Source organism: Elaeis guineensis, chromosome 11, assembly GCF_000442705.2.
Source record: "Elaeis guineensis isolate ETL-2024a chromosome 11, EG11, whole genome shotgun sequence".
Lineage (NCBI taxonomy): Eukaryota > Viridiplantae > Streptophyta > Magnoliopsida > Arecales > Arecaceae > Elaeis > Elaeis guineensis.
The window spans coordinates 80018984-80039952 of NC_026003.2; the positions used below are offsets into that span (position 1 = coordinate 80018984).

Consider the following 20969-nt stretch of genomic DNA (forward strand, 5'->3'; position numbering starts at 1 on the left):
ATTCTTTCCATTTCAATGTATTAAGCGTCCAATTTATGCTATGAGCTTACCACAAAGTTATTATTTGTCTGTATTTTACTGGTAAAATAATCTACCGGAAACAACAGTTCTTCGATCTTTTCATGCTTTCATGGAAAAGACCTTTGATTCCAAGCTCTCTTTTAAGACGAATCCCCATGCACATTCTGTGGAACGGCTATCTCGATATATCCAATTCCTCACTCAAATCCCACATCGAAAGCGAAATCCAATCCCTGAATCAGAAGATCAAACACTTGGCTAACAATGGATTCTTTGACAAAGCTCTTCATCTCTACCAACATCTTCGTGTTTCCGACACAAAGCCCGACCGCTTCACATTCACTTACGTGCTCAAGTCCTGCGTTGGCATATCAACCATGGCCGGAGGCACGTCGATCCATTCACACATCATAAAATGTGGCTTTGAACACAACCTCTTTGTCATGAATTCTGTTGTGGAGATGTACTCTAGATTTGGCTTTTTAGCCTCTGCTCGTCAAGTTTTCAACGAAATGCCTCAGAGGAGTTTGGTTTCATGGAATTTGATGATTTCTGGTTATGGGACAAATGGTTATCCTGAAGCAGCACTTGAGCTCTGTAGTTCGATGAAGCATCATGGAATGGCTTTAGATAAGGTGGGCTTAAAGATTGTTCTACCAATTTGTGGACATGTTAAAGCTTTCAAACTCGGCAAATCCATTCATGCCCATGTGGTTTTGTTGGGTTTGTCTCGGGACACAGCTATATCAACTGCTGTCTTGGACATGTATGCAAAATGTGGAGAACTGGACATCGCCGAGCAGATCTTTGATGAGATTTTAAACAAGGATGTGGTGAGTTGGAATGCGATGATTACTGGGTATTCGCAAATCGGAAAACCCAAACTGGTGCTTGAGCTCTTCAATGGGATGTTATCTGAAGGCTGCAAGCCCAGCATTCCTACCATGCTGCTTTCACTTCAAGCTTGCACTCACTTATCATTTCTTCATATGGGGAAGACTGTCCATGGCTTTATTATAAGGCTTGGTTTCAGTTCGGATGTTTCTATAAAGGGCCTTCTCATAGACATGTACTCCAAATGTGGAGAACTGGGTTCTGCTTGTTGTGTCTTCAGCGAAATATCTGAAGGAAATGTTAGTTCATGGAGTTGCATGATTAATGGTCTTGGTATGCATGGATATGGGAAGGAGGCTCTAATGGCTTTCTTCGGAATGTTGAAGAGAGGTATTGTTCCTGATGACATCTGCTTTCTTCTGCTATTAGCTTCCTGCAGCCATTGTTGTTTGATTACCGAAGGGCGAAAGATGTTTTATTATATGGTAACACAGTTTGGTGTTCGACTGAACATGGAGCATTATGCCAGCATGGTTGATCTTATTGGACGGGCAGGATGTATTGAAGAAGCATTGGGGTTTATACATGAGATGCCAATGGAACCAGACTGCAGTGTGGTGGGGGCTTTCCTTGGAGCATGTAGAATTCATGGGCACTTGGAGATGGGGAAGGTGTTTGAGGAGTGCCTGGTGGGATCAGGATGGACAATTGCAGGATTTTACAAGCTTTTGTTGAGCATTTATGCAGGCAAGGACCGTTGGGATGAAGTGATGAAGATCAGAAGTGTGATGGAGGAAAAGAAAGTAAAAGGCATTTCTGGATGTAGTTTAATTGAATTGAACAGATAGGTTCATGCTGAAGATACTATATCAAGATACAGAATTTCTTGTGAACATAAAACATGAGCATCAAGTTATAGCACTAACTGGCTCTAACAATCACACCTTGTTTGATGGTAGAAGTCATCATGGTTACATATCAGTATCTAGAGGTCCTTAGCAGACACCAATGCAGGCTTTGCTATAGGTAGTGTCTTCATTTTGTAATATCTCCTTAAAAAGGTGCAGAGATTGAATTGTAGATGAGCTCTTAACCTGAGATGATTGATCAACCTTCTTTATTCATCTGTATAAAGGGTAGAATAACAGATCTACACTAGAGTGCAGTAGAACTTCACATAATTTGGCGTAAGAAATTATATTCCAAGGTTATTTTATAGAGGCAAAAGGATCTCAGAGAACAGAAATGGTTATGCATTTTACCTCCTTTGCAATTTGGAGATCAATGAATTATTATTTCCAACCAACATGTGGCCATTGTTTCACTCAGACACCAGAATGCAAAGAAAATAAGAAATGGAATTTGGGTGGAAACTGAAATATATTATCTGGAATATGGGGCACTGAATTCCATATTTTTAAAAGAAATATGGATTTCTCAAAACTCTGTTACATGTTCCTGTTGATGGATAAGTTCTGATTCTAAATTCAGTCTGCTTTCTTTCTCTTTACAAAGTCACTACCCTGTTTCTTATCAACAATATAAGATATTTCTTGGCGTCACTTGTAAATAAATAATATGGACATGATCGGGCACACGACATTATGATGAATAAGGGTTACAATAAATTGAATATTATTCTCCCCACCTAAGTCCAACCATACCCAGTGACTGATCCAAGGATTCCCCCGCTAGAACTGGTAGCACATTCTAGCAAGCTGAAACTGTAATTAGCAATGCAGTCCTTAACTGGACTTACGAGTTATCTACTTCAACTGCTATACAACACTCTCAATCTAGACTCGGCCCATTGGAGAAAAAGGCGGATCGAGGAATAAAGATGGAGGGATTGGTTCAACTTTCTTCTTTGCTTTTCTTTTCTCTTCTACTGCAACTGCTTCAATTAAGTGCCTCGCATCTTCCTCAAGGATTAACTTCAACGAATTAGAATATAGGCTCTGTCTGTTCTTTTCATGCCCAACAGCAAAAGACAGTTCTGAACTGTGCAATAAAGCAATGCAGATTGAGAATGCCTGTAATGCAGATAACTGTGCATGAAAATCAACTGAATACCGTCCTTTTCCATCAGCCATCATGGATAGTGCAGGTAACTTTTCTTTGGTTCCCTGTTTAAGGATAGGAATATATAGAACTTGTGAGGTTGAGACAATAACAACCAAAAAAATAGATCTTCTTCATGGATCAATAGAAGAATTGCAGTCTCAAATATGAAGGAAAATTGATTTACATAGATACATGGCACATTTGCTTTAGAGATCCCCAACTAAATGCATGTTGCATGACACAAGCAAGCTAGTGAATGCTCCTTTTACTAAAGAAGAAAAAAAGGATAAACTAAGATATGCCTTTTTGGTAGCTTACTTTAAAGAACAAAGTCTAAAACTCATTGTTCTTGTTTACATGCTCTTGATGGTGTGACCTGCCAGACTATGCTTCAATAATATGATATACCCTGATAAATGAACTATTTCTCAACAGGTACCTCATTACTTTCAGCTATCATTATGCTAGTAGCTTAAATTTTGGCACTGACCTATTAAATGGTTTTCTAGGACCAATTATTTCACTCTCTTTCAAATTTCAAGACTAATAGATGGTATCTTCTGTTATTCAAAATATTACATCTTAAACTTTGCAGAACTATTCCACCGTGGCAGAATAAATTATTGAAACGATGTGCATGTTGTGATTTAGGAGAAAATATGCAAGAATATCGAAAATACATCATTATAATTCACAGTTGCTGCCTACCTGTTCAAGCTCAGAACATGATAATATAATAACAGAAATCCATCATATTTCATCAAAAATGAGATATACGACAAGATAAACCTACAGAGAAGAATACCTGAACAAATAGAGCCATGGGCTTTTGATTTTCCATTGTTAAGCATTCTGCCCAATCATCAGCACTGGCATTACCAAAAACAACAATCGGGCAGCCCATATCCCAGCCACCACAATCACAGCCTCCACCAAATCTCCATCTATCCAGCAGCGATGAGGGAACCCCTTCATCAGTATTTGGCAACCCATGATTCCCACTTGGGATAACCACCTTCATAATTCCAGGAACCAGGTCACCTGTCATCATCTCCCTAGCTTGATCGACTTTAATAACATTTGATAAGTTAGAATTTTCTTTGGAACCGATCGCTTCTGCTTCCATATCTTTTTTCTTCTTGTTAAAGGGAATTTGAATTACAATAGCAGCAATTTCCAGGTGTGGATGCAAATCTGCAGGTGACCAGGGGTAAGAAGTCGAAGCATCTGAGTCACAGCTCCTGACAGCATGTCTAGCATGAAGTTGGTGCTCCATTGAAATACTTCTCTCTAGAGGACCATCTATCATTGAGTTTTCAGAAGTGAAAGGTTCAATGAAACCTGAAGAGCATTTCGATCTTTCTTCAACAGCAAAGCTCCTTCTTGCCTGGGCAATGTCATATGAAATGAACTCTGTCACAGTACAGTTATCCAATGATCCATTTTCTCTCATTTCCGAGCACAGATAACAAGAAAACTGCATCTGTCCAACCATATGCGCTGACTGCACATGCCTATCTTTAGTACCCCTGCCAGTATTGTTGATCTTTTTCTTACAACTATGGAAAGTATAGACCCAGTTAAATGCATTATCTGTTCTCCATGTCTTTGCAGAAAGAACATCTGCTGGATCTTTTACAGAGAACTCAAATGATGGGGTGCCGTTCATAGATTCCAATTTAAGAATACCATGTAGGTGAGCAGGTGAAGCAGCACTGGCCAAGACCTGATCTTTACCAATCAACTGCCCATCATCCTCTATTTTCTTATTCATGTGTGAGAAATCATTCAACAAAGATCTCAGAGTTAATGCATTCCTCCTGATGCTTGCAGGATGGATAGCTCTGCCTTCAGGAGCTTCTGCTTCCATGACTGGTGGGTTCCGCATAGATTTGGACTTCTTGATGGGATCCAGCATCCGCTTGAATGGGCTAAACCGATTTTTTGGGCTGGCTTTAATAGACTGACAAGATGAGCTAAAATTTCTAGCTTTCGCTGATAAGGACTTTGACAGAGATTTAATTCTCTCTTTCTCAGTAACGATATTTTCATTATTTTCTGAACCAAGCATCTGATTGCAGTTAGATCTCAGTTCTCTAAGTGAACCTGTTTGGATCAGCTCAGGAGCTGCATCAGTATAAGGATAATCAGCATCCTCAATGTGCAGACAGATCTCCAAAAGATTATCTCCTGGACTATTTTCTTCTGGAACAAAACCCGAGCATGAAATGTGGGGATTCAAAGGCTCTTCAGGATGATCACGGAATGAAAGATCTAGGAACTCCATGGATCTTCTTGTAACTGAGCTATTTGTGTCAACATGTGATGCTTGCTCAGCATTTAAAAGAACAAGAGATGATAGGTTTTGCTGCACAGACATATCTGCTCCTTTTGACCTAGGCTCAGGCAAGGAAGCAACAATCTCAAAGGAGAGGAAAGCACCATCATCATCACTGGCCAATTCTACTTTTCTTCTTCCATCTCTTAGCTTCCTAATTCTCTTTACTTCTTTTGAGCTCTGATATATAGAACCCCTCTTTACCACTTCATTCTTGTTAACATCTACTCCAATTGATCCAGAAGGCATGCTTTTGCAATGGAGGCTCGGGGAAAAGCTGGGGCTTGATTCTTTGACGTCATCATCCAAACTCTTGAAGTGGCAATATCTGCTGGTGGGTTGTCCTTTTTTATCTCTTTCTTCTGCTTTTGTAATGCAATGAGAGGTAGGGACAATTTTTGGCCCTGATTCTGTTTGCAAATGGTTTTCACATTTCAAAGGTACATCTTGCCCCATAGTATTGAACTGTTGAATCACAAGAGAATCAGGATAACTTCCATAAATTTCTAATATGATGTTTATAATTTTTGAGGACTTCTTTTTGTTAATCTTAGCATTCCAATGCACGTAACTGTGTCATAATGTTTTTTCACATTTTGAGTATGTTTTGGTGAACACATATGAAATCATGAAGCATGTGTATTATGATGGCAGATGCTCTTTTCACTTTTTCCTCAGTATCATAAAGATTAGCTGCCAAAGGCACAATGCAGTTGTGCAGATCATCACTGCAAAAGGAAAAAAAATTCAAAACCTTGGACAGCACTTTCTTATAAATTTTAGACTTGTAGTTGTAGAAGCATATGGTATAAATTGAAAGCATTTAAATAGGCACTCCTAACCTTGTTAAGAAGCCCTTGAACCCATAAGCATACTCAAAAAGTGTAAAGCATCCTCATGGATTAGCTCCTCTTGTTCGATATCTTACATGAAAAATTCTAGGTATCAAGACCAGCAACATACCAACCATATACTCCTTGAACACTTGGGCCCTTTTTTTTAATTTTTATTATGGTCCATATCCTCTATCTTTGGTCATTGAGATTCTATGCTCAGATGCACAATATCCTTTTTATTCAGTTAAAGATGATTGATGATATCTTGGGAATTGGAAAGACAAAAGATTCAGTATTTAATAGAATTTTAAAGCCAGATTTTAGCTAAGCATTCCTAAACACAGCTTTAGGATAGCAAAATTACTACCTAACAGCATTTATTCAACTGAGTTGGGATTTGAGCTAGAATGAGGTAATACATGACTGGCATAATTGTTGTTCTCTAGATACAACAAATTCATTAACTTATATAGCTCATAAGAGATGGGTGTTCAATTGTTTAGCTGTTTTAGCATTTATGCAAGTGAAATGGGATCTCAGATGGAATACAGCTTGAGTTAAGTAGCATATAAGTGTTTATTCCAATTACTAAGCAGTTCTGATAGGTATCACCAACTAATCATCTATTGTCCTTGAACACACGACAGTTTACATTTTTAAACTCTGCTCTAGGTACAACAAATTCATTATATCAAAGTGAAGAAGTTAGGATGCCTCTGAATAAGACTTCACTATGTGACTGAAACACTTGAATGCTACCAAGATTTCTTACAAGATTGCCCTGTAGTGTTCCTCAACTTTGAGTTTGATGACCAGCATTCTCCCTTTGATAAATAAAACATAAAATAAGAAGCTAGATGCAAAATACAAGTTGTCAACCAAGTACATAAAAAATCAACATACAAAATTTTGTGAAAAGATAGAGCTTATCTTAATGTTAGATATGTTGAACAATTTGTCCATTAATGAAATCACAATTTTGGATGTGCTCCAACCCTTTAATTCCTTAAAATTTAGAAAGTGGAGGGGAAGGCCTAAGGTAACAGGAAAGGAATGTTTGTAAAAGGAATTGGGGGAAAAATCCTACAATAACATCAGAGTCATCCCTTGATTGGAATGATTGGCAAATGAGGGTTCATAAAGCTGACCCAAATTGCTGGGATAAGATTTCATGATTGTTGTTATGTTCACATTGGAAACCTTCCAAGGATTATCTATACTAGCATCTACAAGTCACAAATAATAAAAGAGGAAAAAATGACCTCTTCTGGTTTCTTCTAGAAGTTATTAAAGAACTTATTTGTGCATATATGTTTAGCTCAATAGTTTTATGGACTTCTTGATGAATATCTTATGGAAATCCTATGACATACTTCCCCATATTAAAATGTAATATTCCCTCAAGATGTTTCTTCCGTGTAAAGTTATGCAGGAGCAGACAGTTGTAGTCAAACAGATACTACCACATGCATAGAGAACATTCACATGTTAACAATTTCTTCAATAAACTTTATGATGCATGATGATAAGTCTGACTTTGGAAGTTTTTAATTTCGAAATGACAATATTGTTTGTCCTAAATTTAGAAGTTTTAATTTTCAGAGTTAAGATATTCTGGGATATGTTTTCTTGTTGCAAAGATAAGACTCAAAAAATAGAAATACATGAGATCATAAGGAGATAAGAACATGAAATTTGAAGTCTACACAAAGTAGAATTTACTATTTCATGATTTTAGGGCAGTTTACTGAAGTTCGCCACATAGCCAAACACCGATTCAATAAAATGTAAGTTGAATTCCAAAAATATGCAGTTTCTTAAAAAAACCAAAATATGTTGAACCACAAAATATACTCTACTATGATTTGTAGTGCAACCAAATCCACCAAAAATGAAAGATGATTAGAAACTTGCGCACCTAATGACTCGGAATTTTAGACGTAAGTCTGTTCATTAGTCTCAAAGCATAAATTTGAGAAGCAGAGTTACTGCTGTGAATTATGAAAACCTCACAAGAGTAACAACAAACAGGAATCAACAATATAGCCTACCAATTGTTAAAATCCTCATGATAAAATATTTGCAGTGCCCAAGGAGAAACTGCTTTGAATTTTAAGGGAAGTATAAGAGCAGGTTCAGAATAACTCGTGATATAGCTAACCTGTTGACTGAGCTCACATGTGCAAAAGAGTAAAATAGCCAATATAAAGGGTACATGCAAAAGGCAATGAGCATACTAGGAGGTGAAAAATCAAGAAACAAAACATTAATTAGAAAGCAACAAAATAACAACCACTGAACATCAGTAAAAGAATTAATTCAGTATGCAGGGCATTCAATGTCTGACCATGGTCTTACCAATATGACAATGCATTTCAATACTTAACAATCACAAACATCATTAATGCACAATTAACTGAAATTATGAAATGATAAACAGCAGAAAGACTTGAGTAGTCATTCCAAAGGAGCTGTGTGACATCCATGAAGTCATTTAATGAGCTAAAGCTCCTTCTGAAACTATGTTTTGCTGAGAAAAATGCTTAGAAGTTGATAAGCTCTCCTATGAAACAAGGGATAGCACAAATCTATGAATATAAACAGAAGCAAATAGTAGACAAGGGTTTCCACAATGTTTAAGTATCTTGCTCTTGTACAAGCTAGTCTTCCATCTCTAGAAAAGATAACAAATACAATAGGATGGTTCTTTCTGTCTCTCCATATTAACATTTGATGCCTTTGCAAGTTTTAGTATCTGTTACTAGTGATTTTTGAAGTCCCAGAAGTTGGAGCATCTCATCTATAACTAAAATGGAATGAAAAATCTGAAACTAGTGTCAAATTTGAGAAGGCTTGAAATGGAGACAAAATGGGAGGCTGAAAGACAAGACAAGGACATATAACCAGAACTCCTAATTCATATATTGAAAACCAAAGGTCAGATACATGATAGGTTAAATGTTATCACATATAAGAGGGATTCTAGCACCTCTATACATGCCTTCAGCAATCAACTTACAGCAGAAACTCAGCTGGCACCTGGCAAGTGTTTGGCTATTAGTTCTTTAGCAGGTGAAGGGGAAACATATAAACTATTTATTAAACAGGACAAAGTAATCTTTATACAATATGACTCACTGTATCCTAAAAGTTTAGAAATTGCAGAATATCTAGCCCCTCCATCCATCTAACTTCTCCTTTATCTCCTTTTCTCAAATAACCTTGCAACTGACTAGTTTTTATTTTTATTATTAAAAAAAAAAAAATCACACTGTCATCTACTTTTAACTTTCTGATCCTGGAAGCTCTAATTTCCTAACACATTATAGCATATCAAATTATGCATACAAAGACCTTTTAGGTCTCATAAAATGTGCAAAAATATCATGTTCCAACACGCCACAAATTGACCGATCTATGAAAGATGATTCCATCGATGCAAACGTTGTAAACTAAAATCTTAATGAACCCTCAATGGAAAAGAACATAAGGAAAATTCTGAGAGCAAAATGATAGAAACTTATTCACCGCAACCAACAAAAATGACCCATTTTCTTAGCCAAAAGAACCAGAGCACGAGCAGCAGCAGCAGCAGCAGCAGCAGAAGCCCAACAAGCCAGGACCCCAAATGGAGGAAGATCTCACTCTCACCAACCTCGTACCTCAACGCGTTCGAAAATGTGGCCGGAAAGGAACCCAGGAACGAAGCCTAAACGAGAGCAAATCGACGCAATAAATCCCCGAGCAGACAAGTACATCATCCCATATCCCCCTCCCTAACTACGGACAGAGAATAAAAGAGGGCAAGAAGATCAATGCCAAATCCCAAGCAGAGAATTTACCATCTCAAGACTAACCCCAATCCGACAAAACCATAAATGCTGATCAAAACGGTCCTTACCCCACCAGATCTCAGCCATTCAACCTCAAAATGTTATCAAATTTTTTTTAAAAAAAAAAAAAAAACAACCCTGAAACATCGAAAAGATGCATTCTTTTCTTCTAAAAATCCATCACTTGCATCACCACTCGAAGCTGGGAGCAACAAAACCTCACCTTTCCACAAAACCCATGAAGAACACCTCGATGCAACCCCAAAAATGCAAAAAACCCAAAAAAAAAAAAAAAAACAAAGATAGAACCAAAAGTACAGCAAACAAAACAGCAGAGATGCGAAGTACCTCCGACGACTCGAGAAGCCGGCGGCAAGCGAGCAAATGAAAGACACAAAGAGACAGGGCGGCGTCCACTGATCACAGTGGAGGCAAAGCCATCGAGGAGGAGAGGAGGCGATGCTCCGCAGCTTCGGGACTCGCTAATCGCTCGCACTTTTTTTTTTCCGGTTATAATGAAGACAATAAAAAGAAAATAGTAATTAGGATTAATAATAATAATAGTGGCGAATTAAAACAGGGAATTTCTCTTCCCCCTGCGTGCGCCAGCACGCTCGCTCTCCAGCTACTAATTAAAGAGGCGAATAATTAATTAATATTTCCAAAGCGGGGTTGTCTGCTGCTGTGGAGGCGAAATTACAGGAATATCCTTTCTCTCCCACTGCGCTTTTATGTAGTTTTTAGTTAGAATTTGGTCGGCGCTGAATGACTGATTTGCCCCCAACCAGACAGTATTGCTTTGGACAAGAAACTGGCACGGGACCTGTGGCTTGCAGCATGATGGCTGCAGCTTGGCTACGAGTGGATTTGTGAACAGGGGCCCACAAGATGTCCTCTTGTATTGTTAGTTTAGGCATGTGTTTCTCATTATAATTGAAATATATTTGCAAGGGGATTGTGCTCATAATTTTTTTTTTAATTTTTATTTTTTATAAGAATGTGTTTAAAGATTGATGCAAATCGCAAGTTCAATAGTGTGTTTCAAATTCTATGATATATTTGTTCGCTACTTGGTGATTGGACAGATGCAAGATATTTATGTGTATTTTAGGGTGTATAAGTTTTTAATTTTTCTTACTAAATTTTATTGTGTTTGAATATTTTTGTACAAAAAAAATATATTTATATAATTTTTTTTTTTTATATACAAGTATGTGCTTAAAAGTTTAAAATAGTGATATGAGCATGAGTTGAATGGTTAGAAATGAAATTTTTATTTTCGATCAAATTTGGTAATGATATAATAATTTTAACTATTACCAGATGTGTGCACACAGATCTTCTTCCACCGAATCTTTCATTTTTGTCGGTATTAGAAATCATTTAATCACGGAGTAGATCTAGACCTTTTTTTTTTCCTTTTTTTTTTCAAGCATTTTAAATAAATGTTTGAAATCTAACTTACAAGACGGATAAGCAGCAGGGTTGAAGTCCAATCCATCATAAAAAATTTCGCATGAGTTTTTAACCATCTGAATATGAAATAAATAAATAATAAACTTATTCAAGTTTTGTTCTCAATACAAATAAGCCAAAGCACACATAATAACTTGCATGTCATTTTTTTCAATTACATATTATTAATCAGCACAACAAAGTGAGTGAATAATTAGACCATCTGATTATTTCAAGAATTGGAAGAATATGGTCTTAAGAATTCTTTCATCTCCCTCCCATAGTTTGATATATTATAAGACAAAAGAATGACCCTACTTGTTATCCCATGCTCGAGCATTCATTATTGCGATAGTACTATGGGCCAACCATGGTACCCAAATGCAGCCCATGCTACGTGGCATAGGGGGGTGGGAATCAACATGATACATGCCATCTTGGGACGAAAATAGATTGGATAATATTCATTCGGATCTATCTTTATATTCAAATCTATTAAAATATATATACAAATTTGAGCATCAGATTAATATTTATGTGCGTATATATATTCATAAAAAAAAAAAATAGATATAGATAGGTAACTATCCGCTTTGAATCCAAATATCTCATTTTATTTTTAATATTATTTAATTTTATATGATACTCATGAATTTTTTTAAAAAATAAATAATCATATTAATATATTATTAATTTGATTTATCATCTACTTAATAATTTTTTTGATTCTATTGTAATAAAATTTAATTATTCAATTTATATCCATATTTATATCCATACTTTTGATATTGAATTTATATTGTATCAATCTAAAACAAATGTGGATATAAGTTTTTACATCCGACTAACATCCGTTTCTATATGTATATTCATCCAACAAAACTAATGTAGATATAATATACTGGTATCATTTCCATATCTGATCCAATTTCATCCTTAATGTTATGATCATGGTGTGAAATATTAATATCCATGTAACATATCCTAATGAGACTCGAGGGCTTTTTTTAAATTTTTAATACAATCCCACCATATAGGAATATGGCATGTCATTAGTGATAAATGGGGATCATCTTAGCAAATGTCCCCAACACATTCCTTAAAATTTTCCATTTTTATACGGACATGCTGACATCCTATTTTGGTAGGGTTATTAAATCTTGATGTGTGGATTAATAAGATTTTTGAAAATATATAACAATAGAAAACTTTGAAGATTCCTACACCCATGCCCTTGAAAGAAATATAAAAATCTTTGTAGATTAATGCAACCATTTTAATGAACATGATGCACCATGAACATGGAGGTACGAGTTCTATTCTCATTCTTTCCAATATCAACATTATTCAAAACATGATATGATTTTTCTCTTTGATATAGTTTAAGTCTGATGCCCAACCATAATCTGACATATGGCATACAGAAAAACCAAATCTTTATACATACAATCTTTTGAACACTGTATCGTCCGGTCACTTCTCAAAAAGGTACTTGGTCGTATATATTCAAGAACTTGGCTATTTGGTGAAAATGACATAGCACGCGTATAAAGGTATGAGTTGTAGTTCCATCCTTTCCAACACCAATATTATTTGAAACATAGTATGATTTTTCTCTTTGATGTGGCTCAAGCCTGATACCCAATCGCAACCTGACATGTGGCATATGGGAAGACCAATTTCAAATGGATTCAAGTTCTTCAATAGATCCAGATAAGGAAAGCTAAGGCCTGCTTTCCTTCCAATTCGGGATTCATGGAGTTAAACCCTAGGGGAACTCTAATTCCTCCGCTATAAACAGAGGGCCAGAAGGTCTAGGCATGGATTATCTTTATGTTAGATATAATTCTACTATTCTGCTCTTCATATTTTCTCATGTTACTCTTCTGTTTTGTAAAGTCCTATTTAATTTAAGCATCAGAAGAAATTTGATCTTTGATTAGCTATGATGATCTTCAATCTCTTTTGATCTCCTTTTTGTGTGTAAATCAGAGCGTTTCTTCTTAGAGCCAACCTATCGGTGATCATCAGACCTTCACTAGCCTCATATTGGGTTTTGGTAGCAATGCTCTTTATAAAATAATAATGTTTAGTTTTTCAATTAGAGTTAATCATAATATTGTTGACATTATGCTTCTAACATATTTGAATATCCAACTTAAGTTCAAAAAATATGAACTTTTTTCATAAATTATAATCAAGAAGATAACACACCTTAAGTGAAGGACATTAGGATATTGATTAGTAGACTAACTTAAAACTTTTAACTATTTGATAAAACTTTTAGCCACTTGACAATCTTGTTGTGCAAGTGGTGAACCAATTGATTCAAAAATTTCAAAATAAGCCAATAAAACTTACTACAAAACGCATAATATCTTGCTACTAATGAAAGTAGTTAGCTAGATTTTGCCTAGTTAAAGAACCTAACAACATTCAATTTAATATTTCATCATGTCAATAAAATTTAATCTAGAAAATTTTTTTAGCAAAACAATGGTAAAAGTAACTTACATTTCATTGATTACTGAAAAGAGGTACATAAAGGAGTGACAAGCACCTGATCATATGTGAGACCAATGGCGGAGCCAGGAAATTGAGTTGGTGGGGGGCCAAAATAATGTATATAGGATAGAACTTAAAGTCTTTTATTATTACAATTTAAAACTAAAATTGCGAATGACATTCTTTTAAAGATACAAATTCATCAAGAATAAAATCTAAACTAAAGATCTCTGCAATTTCTCTTTCAATATAAATGACCAAGCTATCAGCAAGAAATTCATCCTTCATTTTGTTGTGCAATCTAATCTTTAAAAATTTCATAGCTGAAAAAGTACGTTCAGTAGTTGCAATAAATATTGAAAGAGTCAAAACAAGACGAATCAATATATTAATAAGAGAATAAATCCTCGATTTCTTCATCTCCATTAAATATTGACATAATTTTTTAATAAATGATAATCTCTTCAAGTTTGGATCATGGAGAAAATCAATGCGAAAATGTAACTGATATCTCAAAGTGATCTTCTCATTCTCTGTGAAATCAAAAAAGATAATATTTCTCTGTAAGGAAACAAATAGCATTAATGTTAAAGGATTTATACCCATCCCTTGGATTCAAGGTAAAACTAAGTTTCAAAAGCTCGATGACTTACTCATTAAATCTTATAGATATCTCTTATAACTAAACATCTATAACAGCATTAAAAATATCAAAATGATAATAATGTTCCATATTAATATCATTTAGTCGGCGACCACTGCGACATGCAATATGTGGAATAGTAATTTGGAACATCAATGCTGTGATTTGTGCAAAATAACAATATTTTTAGAAAAGAATTCCATCAATCATCTCTTAACTGTTGAATGAACAATATTGTAGTTGACACCGTATGCATTGCATTAACAATATCTTAAGACTTTTGTTGCAAACTTTGGCAAAGAATATCAGTAATGCTCATAATTTCTTTCATCAGGTGCAAGATAAAGATAAACTCAAAGGAAGTGATCCTTTTAAGAGCTGCAACAGTATCTCCTTTTGTTTTATAGTTAGATCCATCATTTTTAATACTTTCAAGAACCGAACAAGTTGTATCAAATAATATAATAAGACTACAAATATAATCAAAATAAGAACTCTAATGAGTATCACCTGATCGCTTCAAAGTACCAAGTTGATTAACACCACTTCCTGTTTTGATTCCTCCATCATCATCATCATCATCTATTAGATGTATACCCTTGAAGTCAATCGGACTGACACATTAATTTTTTTTAGGATATAATTTCATACTTAATCTAATTAATTAGGATAGTTAATTTTCATTAATATAGTGTATGTGTCTATGAATCATCCAGAAAATTAAAAAAATGATGATACATATTCTCAAGAGTTGAGAAGTTGAAGCATGTATTATTGGTGGTTAATTCTTAAATTACTTTCGATTGATAGATTATCATAGACACGGTGATTGATTTAGTTAGATTGGTATATAAATTATTATTTTTTTGAATAGATAAGTTTCAAGTCTATAGTATGGAGATACTGAAGTGAGAGTGCAGATGTTTGTTAGAGAACAAAGATATAGCATGATCAATATGAGAAGTCACTTAGATACCTACTCACTCATCAATAACTTTCTTAATGCTATAGTAATGTGATTAGTTTTTTGACCTGCGGTGCCTCGGCTATTTATAATGAGGTTGCTGTAGTTTGATTGCACTATAACTTGATCTCCTATTCATATAGATTCTTACGGTATATGTTGACTGCAGTAGGTTCGTTAAAAGAGTATGATGTGTACTTAGATGAGATCTATCAATTTTAATAGTAAAGAAGAAGTCCTATGTGATTTATGAGATTGAGTTCAGAAGACTTTGACCAGGGCACAGTGAATGATGAAAAAATATTTTCATAGTTTTCACATAAGAACTCAAATCGAATAAATCTTATATATGATAGATGATGGAGTTTGATGAGTTTTTTATAACCTCTATCTTGTCGAGACTCACGATAAAAGAACTGAATCACATGGTAACTACACCAAGAGGTTCATTCCTTCTATTATGTTGGATTGTCATTATATACTGCTAGACATCATTGATGGATTGTGAGATCATAAAAAATTATTTTGATGGTTAATAATTTTCAATTGGTGAGTTAAAATTATTTTTATCCATTGAAAGAAGTTTCAATGATATTTTGATGAAGATCAAAATATATCTCACTATCAGATAGAATAGAATCTATGGGGTCACACTCAAAAGAGATTCTGACTGATCAGATAGTTGAATTATGATTTTAAATCATAAAAAAAATTAATTATCAATATGATTAATGATTGGATTGATTTGTAATAGTTACATGAAAGACTTGCTAAGAGTTAGTAAGTTAAAGGATGACTAATTTATAATTGTTGCTAGATTATTTAATTTGATAAATAATGGGGTTGAGTCCTGGCCAAATTAAACTAAGATTTAATTTGATTGGACTTGATCTAACTTTGAAGTAGATTAGGTTTCATAAATCCAAAACAGTTTTGGACTCCATTAAGTTTTGACTTATTTGGAAATACAAATCAATTTGGATTCAAACCAAACCTAGTTGGACTTAGACCAAGTGTTTGACTTGGTCCAAGCAAGCCTCACACCCCAAGAAATCATACACCTCATAAGAAATCATCGTGAGATTTTTTTTTGGCGTGGGAGTGGAGCACACCTAAGAGAGGAAGAGTCCTTCTCTTCATGGACTCTTTCCTAAAACCCTAACTAACCCTAGGCATTGGTTTAAAAGGGGATAAAAAGATGCGCCTCCTCTTTGTATGGTGAGAAGAAAAAGAAGAGAAAAGAGGGCATGCATAAGTTATGAGATGGCACACAAAAGAAAGAAAAGAGGAAGGGGTGCTCCAAATGTTGGATGCCTCTCCCTTTCCTATATTTCTCTTCCTGACATCCATGGGATGGATGCTTTGCTTTTCTTCATCTTTGGTCCAAGAGTTGGATAGATCTCTCTCTCTTTCTCCTTCAAATTCAGTCCAAGAGTTGGATGGAAAGAAAGAAAAGAGATTTGATCTCTTGTTTCCTTCTCTAGATCTTCTTCCATTTTTTCTGAGAAGAGAAAAAAAATTAGATTAGATCTAATTTCTTCCTCCTACTATAAATCTCTTTGATTCTCTTGAGAAGAGAATCAAAAGAGAGAAAATATTCAACAATCCAAGGAGCGATCTTTGCAAGGGAGCTAGCACTCCGGTGAGATCGAAATTTTTTGATTAGATCAATCTTGAGTAGATACCTGTAGAGACCGGACGTACTTATGCAGCTTCAACAGACCTTAAAGACATCCATAGATCATCAGATCGTGGCTTCAATAGATCTTGAAGACATCCACAGATCATCGGATTGCGGTGAAGATCTACTCACATAAAGATAAAAATCAGATTTTTATTTTTACATAGATCTTAATTTTATACATATGATGATGCCTAATTTTGTACTAAGATATGATCTTTGTGCATGTCTGATTAGATTAGATCTAATTAATGATTAATTTTAATATCGTTCTGGCATAAGGTTGTCTTGACATAACGTTGAAATATTATGTTGTATGGTTGTCCTAGAATGATATTGAAAATAATTTTTAAAATTTTTTTCTACTATATATAATTAGTTTTTAAAATTTTTGCATGTATAATAGAAGCCATGTGATAGATTTCCTAACATCATCATCAATAGCTAATGTTTGTGCAATCTCAGCTTGTTGAGCGGCTTGTAACTCATCCTGTCACTTACAAGAACTAGTCACAATATTAACAATAAAAATTAAATTCAAAAAAAAATTCATAAACAACAAATACCCCTCTAGCAGTTGTAAGCAAAGCTAACTATAATCGATGAGCCATGCAATGCACATAATATGCATAAGAGCATTCATTAAGAAATAATGGTTGCAATCCCTTCCATTCACCTCGATGTTACTAGCTCTATCATAATCTTGACCACGTAGATTTTAGATATTAAGATCATGATGAAAAAAAATAGCACAAATTGAAGAAAATAAAGTGACTGTTGATGTATCTTTAACATGGACAAGATCCAAGACACGTTCTTATATGCAGCCTCTAATGTCAACAAAATGAAGAACAATAGTCATTTATTCTCTCTTGGATTCATCACTTGCTTCATCAATAATAATACAAAATTTAGAATCCCCAATCTCTTTCCTAATTTTCTTTCTCATATTGTTTGCCAAAACATGCCAGAACTCCTTTTGAATCATAGGGGATATGTACTTTGCATGTAATGGAGCATTCTCTAAGACAACACTTTTTACTTCATTATAAAATGCTGTAAATTCAATCAACTCAAGAAAATTCTCACGATTCTTTGAATTAACAGACTCATCATGACCTCTAAAAGCCATCCCTTGGAATGCAAGCCAGCGAATGGCATTAATTGATGTTTTAACCTGAAGCCTATTTTTCTTCTATTGTTCTTCTGATTGTCTCTCTATTATCTTATCAATATGCCCAGGCTAGTTTAATAAAACTAAACAATGTCCTATAGTATTATTATGCGGAGAATATTGATCTTGTCCCATATATTTGAGAAAAGCATAATTCTTTCATATTTTATCTTTTCTAATTTTTGAAACCAATAATTGTAAATGCATCATAACCACTTTGTATGCTTGGTTTCTCTGAAAAAAGATAATATAGAAGACAAAATGCAGCATCCTTTGCAAGAAAAAATTCGAGCCAAAAAAATTCAGAAGACCAAGAAGCTTGAAAATGATGGTATTGCTTCTCTCCAGAAAATGAAAAAGTAAAAAGTTTGATTTGATAAGGTCTAGATCTCAAATAAGCCTTCCTTATTTCATCTCGTTGATTAACTAGATAATCCTACATAGATTTATGAAATCCTAAATCACGTTCTATACAAGAAAAACTAAGAGGATTTTCAACCATTGGAGATATAGGAGAAAGACCCCCAACCACTGGAGATATAGGGACCGAATGGATTTGGTCACTTGAGTTGAAAGTCTTATTATTATCTCCCTTTTATTTTTTATTTTGGCCACACCCATCATTATCTCCTTGAGAACTATTTTCCCCACTTTTCTTAAAGAAGAAATCAAGTTTTTTTTGCTTCCGATCACTCATGATTAAATCTAAGCAAAAAATAACCTACAACAATAGCAATTAACAAAGAAATTATGAAAAGAATGAGCAATTCACTAATTTACTAATTAATCACATAAACTAAATATTAGAGAACAAAATATAAATCACAAATCCATCAATTCAACTCACAATTTCAAATTAAAATTTAACAAATTAAATTTTAAACTAAATTCAATAGAAAGAAGACAAACGAATGCACATAAATCATTTAAGAAAGAATGAACAAAATGCAACATACTTGATACTCCAAGGTCTCCATGCTTTTCGATAGCCAAACTTCTTTCTCTTTCTTCTCCTGTACCGACCATATACAAGTCAAACAAATAGATATGGTTAATCCCACATGAATAAGCAGCAGCTAATCTGGTTTCTATCAGACATCTAAGTTGGATAATTTTTAAATCTGCAAACTTAAGAAGAAATTTTCGAAAACTCCTTTACATATAAGCAAGCATGTACAGCACATTTATTGGATAAATATCCATACTCCAGAGTTATCTTAATGTACAATGCTAATTTGAGCTAAAAAGAAATAAAGTATTACCAAAATATTTGTTGTTATCATCACTTATAAACAAAGGGGATTCAAAAACAATAGCTAACTTGAAAATTTGAGATAGAATATTTACTTAGGAAGGGAAAAAAAAGAAGGTAGGGGATTCAAAAATAAACCCTGATGCCAACTATATAATTAAAGCAAAATTCAAAAAGATAATTCAATTTTAAACCTTGATAAGCTGATTATCATGGTTTAAAATTGAATTACTCAATTTGAAATCCTCAATTTAGGGGTTTTTCCCACTGAATCGTTGATACCTTATCCGATTGATTGACATGACGATGCCTAACAGTAATGGAGGGCCAATGGGACGTCGATGTTGGCTTTTGATGCTTGACGTGATGGGCACAACAATAATAGTGGAAATGAGAAGAAGAACTGAGAGGGTGCAATATTGAAAAATGTGTCTTAAAGCCTATCATCTAAGTGGTAGATGATTGGAATCAGTATATGAATTATCTAATAACAATAGTTATTTGGCAAGTTTATCATAAAAGTTCTATCTTCCTTAAATGAACTCCTAAATTATGATGAAGTCTTTAGAACCATAATCAATCGATAAAGGAGGATTTATTGGATGGTTCTTAAATTGTTCACGACCAAATGATAAGTTATTAACAAGGACGATAACTTATCAAGTGTAGGTCGCTGTATGCTATATATGTGGGTTGTCCTCATAATCAAGTGATGTAGAGACACTGGTATGGCATACAGATGAGATGTAGGAGTACATCTACATTAAATATAACCAATATAATACTCTACTGTCAAGAGTAGTTAGCTAAGGCCAATGGGTATAAGTGTCCCTCCGATCTGAGATCACCACGATGACTTGCAAGCAATTCACTGTGCTTTGGTACCGGACTACCTGTATTTTTAATATAGGTTCGAAAGATTTTTGAGGACAGTTAAGTACTTGTAAAGTCGGTGTGTGAGTCAAGATGGGATTGACCACTCCTGATTAACTTCAGGAAGAGAATGTCTCACTGTGTTTTAATTTAGCAAAACTTAGGTCTGGGTAATCCTCGTGAGGAGTCACGAGATTTGTAAAATTTTGAAACACAATAGAGATGACTTATATGAGTGATTGATAGCATACTCGAAGTTGTCTTGAGCATTACTGGTCAAAAGAATGAATGATACGGTAACCATGGGTTAGGATTCTTAAAATGTTGCTTTGCATACATTCGACCTATCTAGATGTCGGGAACCATTACTAGATGGTTACTTCGATTGGTACAAAAATTAATTTCTGTGCTACCGACTTAGGTTCGAACCTATAGGATCACACATATAAGAGGTTGTAACCTAATCAGATGGTTAATCGATGATTGAGAATCATTT

General features: G+C 34.6%; 2 protein-coding genes across 7 annotated transcripts; one reads left to right on the forward strand and one right to left on the reverse strand.

Moving 5' to 3' along the window:
- The first annotated feature begins 6 nt into the window (after positions 1 to 6).
- LOC105034143 (putative pentatricopeptide repeat-containing protein At3g11460, mitochondrial) lies at positions 7 to 1935 on the forward strand. Its single transcript, XM_010909191.4, has one exon. It carries the CDS (start codon positions 123 to 125, stop codon positions 1701 to 1703), a length of 1581 nt encoding a protein of 526 aa, XP_010907493.3. The 5' UTR covers positions 7 to 122; the 3' UTR covers positions 1704 to 1935.
- Positions 1936 to 2201: 266 nt separating this feature from the next.
- Positions 2202 to 10514, reverse strand: LOC105034141 (uncharacterized). 6 transcript variants are annotated; one of them, XM_073245811.1, is made up of 5 exons: positions 10275 to 10514; positions 9622 to 9802; positions 5830 to 5985; positions 3725 to 5722; positions 2202 to 2981 (listed from the first exon to the last, which is right to left on the reverse strand). In XM_073245811.1, exons 3-5 carry the CDS (start codon positions 5875 to 5877, stop codon positions 2652 to 2654), a joined length of 2376 nt encoding a protein of 791 aa, XP_073101912.1. In that variant the 5' UTR covers positions 5878 to 5985; positions 9622 to 9802; positions 10275 to 10514; the 3' UTR covers positions 2202 to 2651. The 6 variants fall into 6 exon arrangements, with proteins under 6 accessions (XP_073101912.1, XP_029117346.1, XP_073101914.1 ...); XM_029261513.2 differs by having other exon boundaries at positions 9622 to 9873; XM_073245813.1 differs by lacking the exon at positions 9622 to 9802.
- Positions 10515 to 20969: the final 10455 nt, after the last annotated feature.

Bases quoted from the DNA above. Each gene is read 5' to 3' on its own strand.
- LOC105034143 (XM_010909191.4), top strand. From the start codon at position 123: ATGCTTTCATGGAAAAGACCTTTGATTCCAAGCTCTCTTTTAAGACGA.
- LOC105034141 (XM_073245813.1), bottom strand. From the start codon at position 5,877: ATGTGTTCACCAAAACATACTCAAAATGTGAAAAAACATTATGACACA. The intron at 5,723-5,829 runs GTTACGTGCATT...GTGATTCAACAG, and splicing joins TGAAAAAACATTATGACACA to TTCAATACTATGGGGCAAGA. The intron at 2,982-3,724 runs GTATTCTTCTCT...ATCCTTAAACAG, and splicing joins CCATGGCTCTATTTGTTCAG to GGAACCAAAGAAAAGTTACC.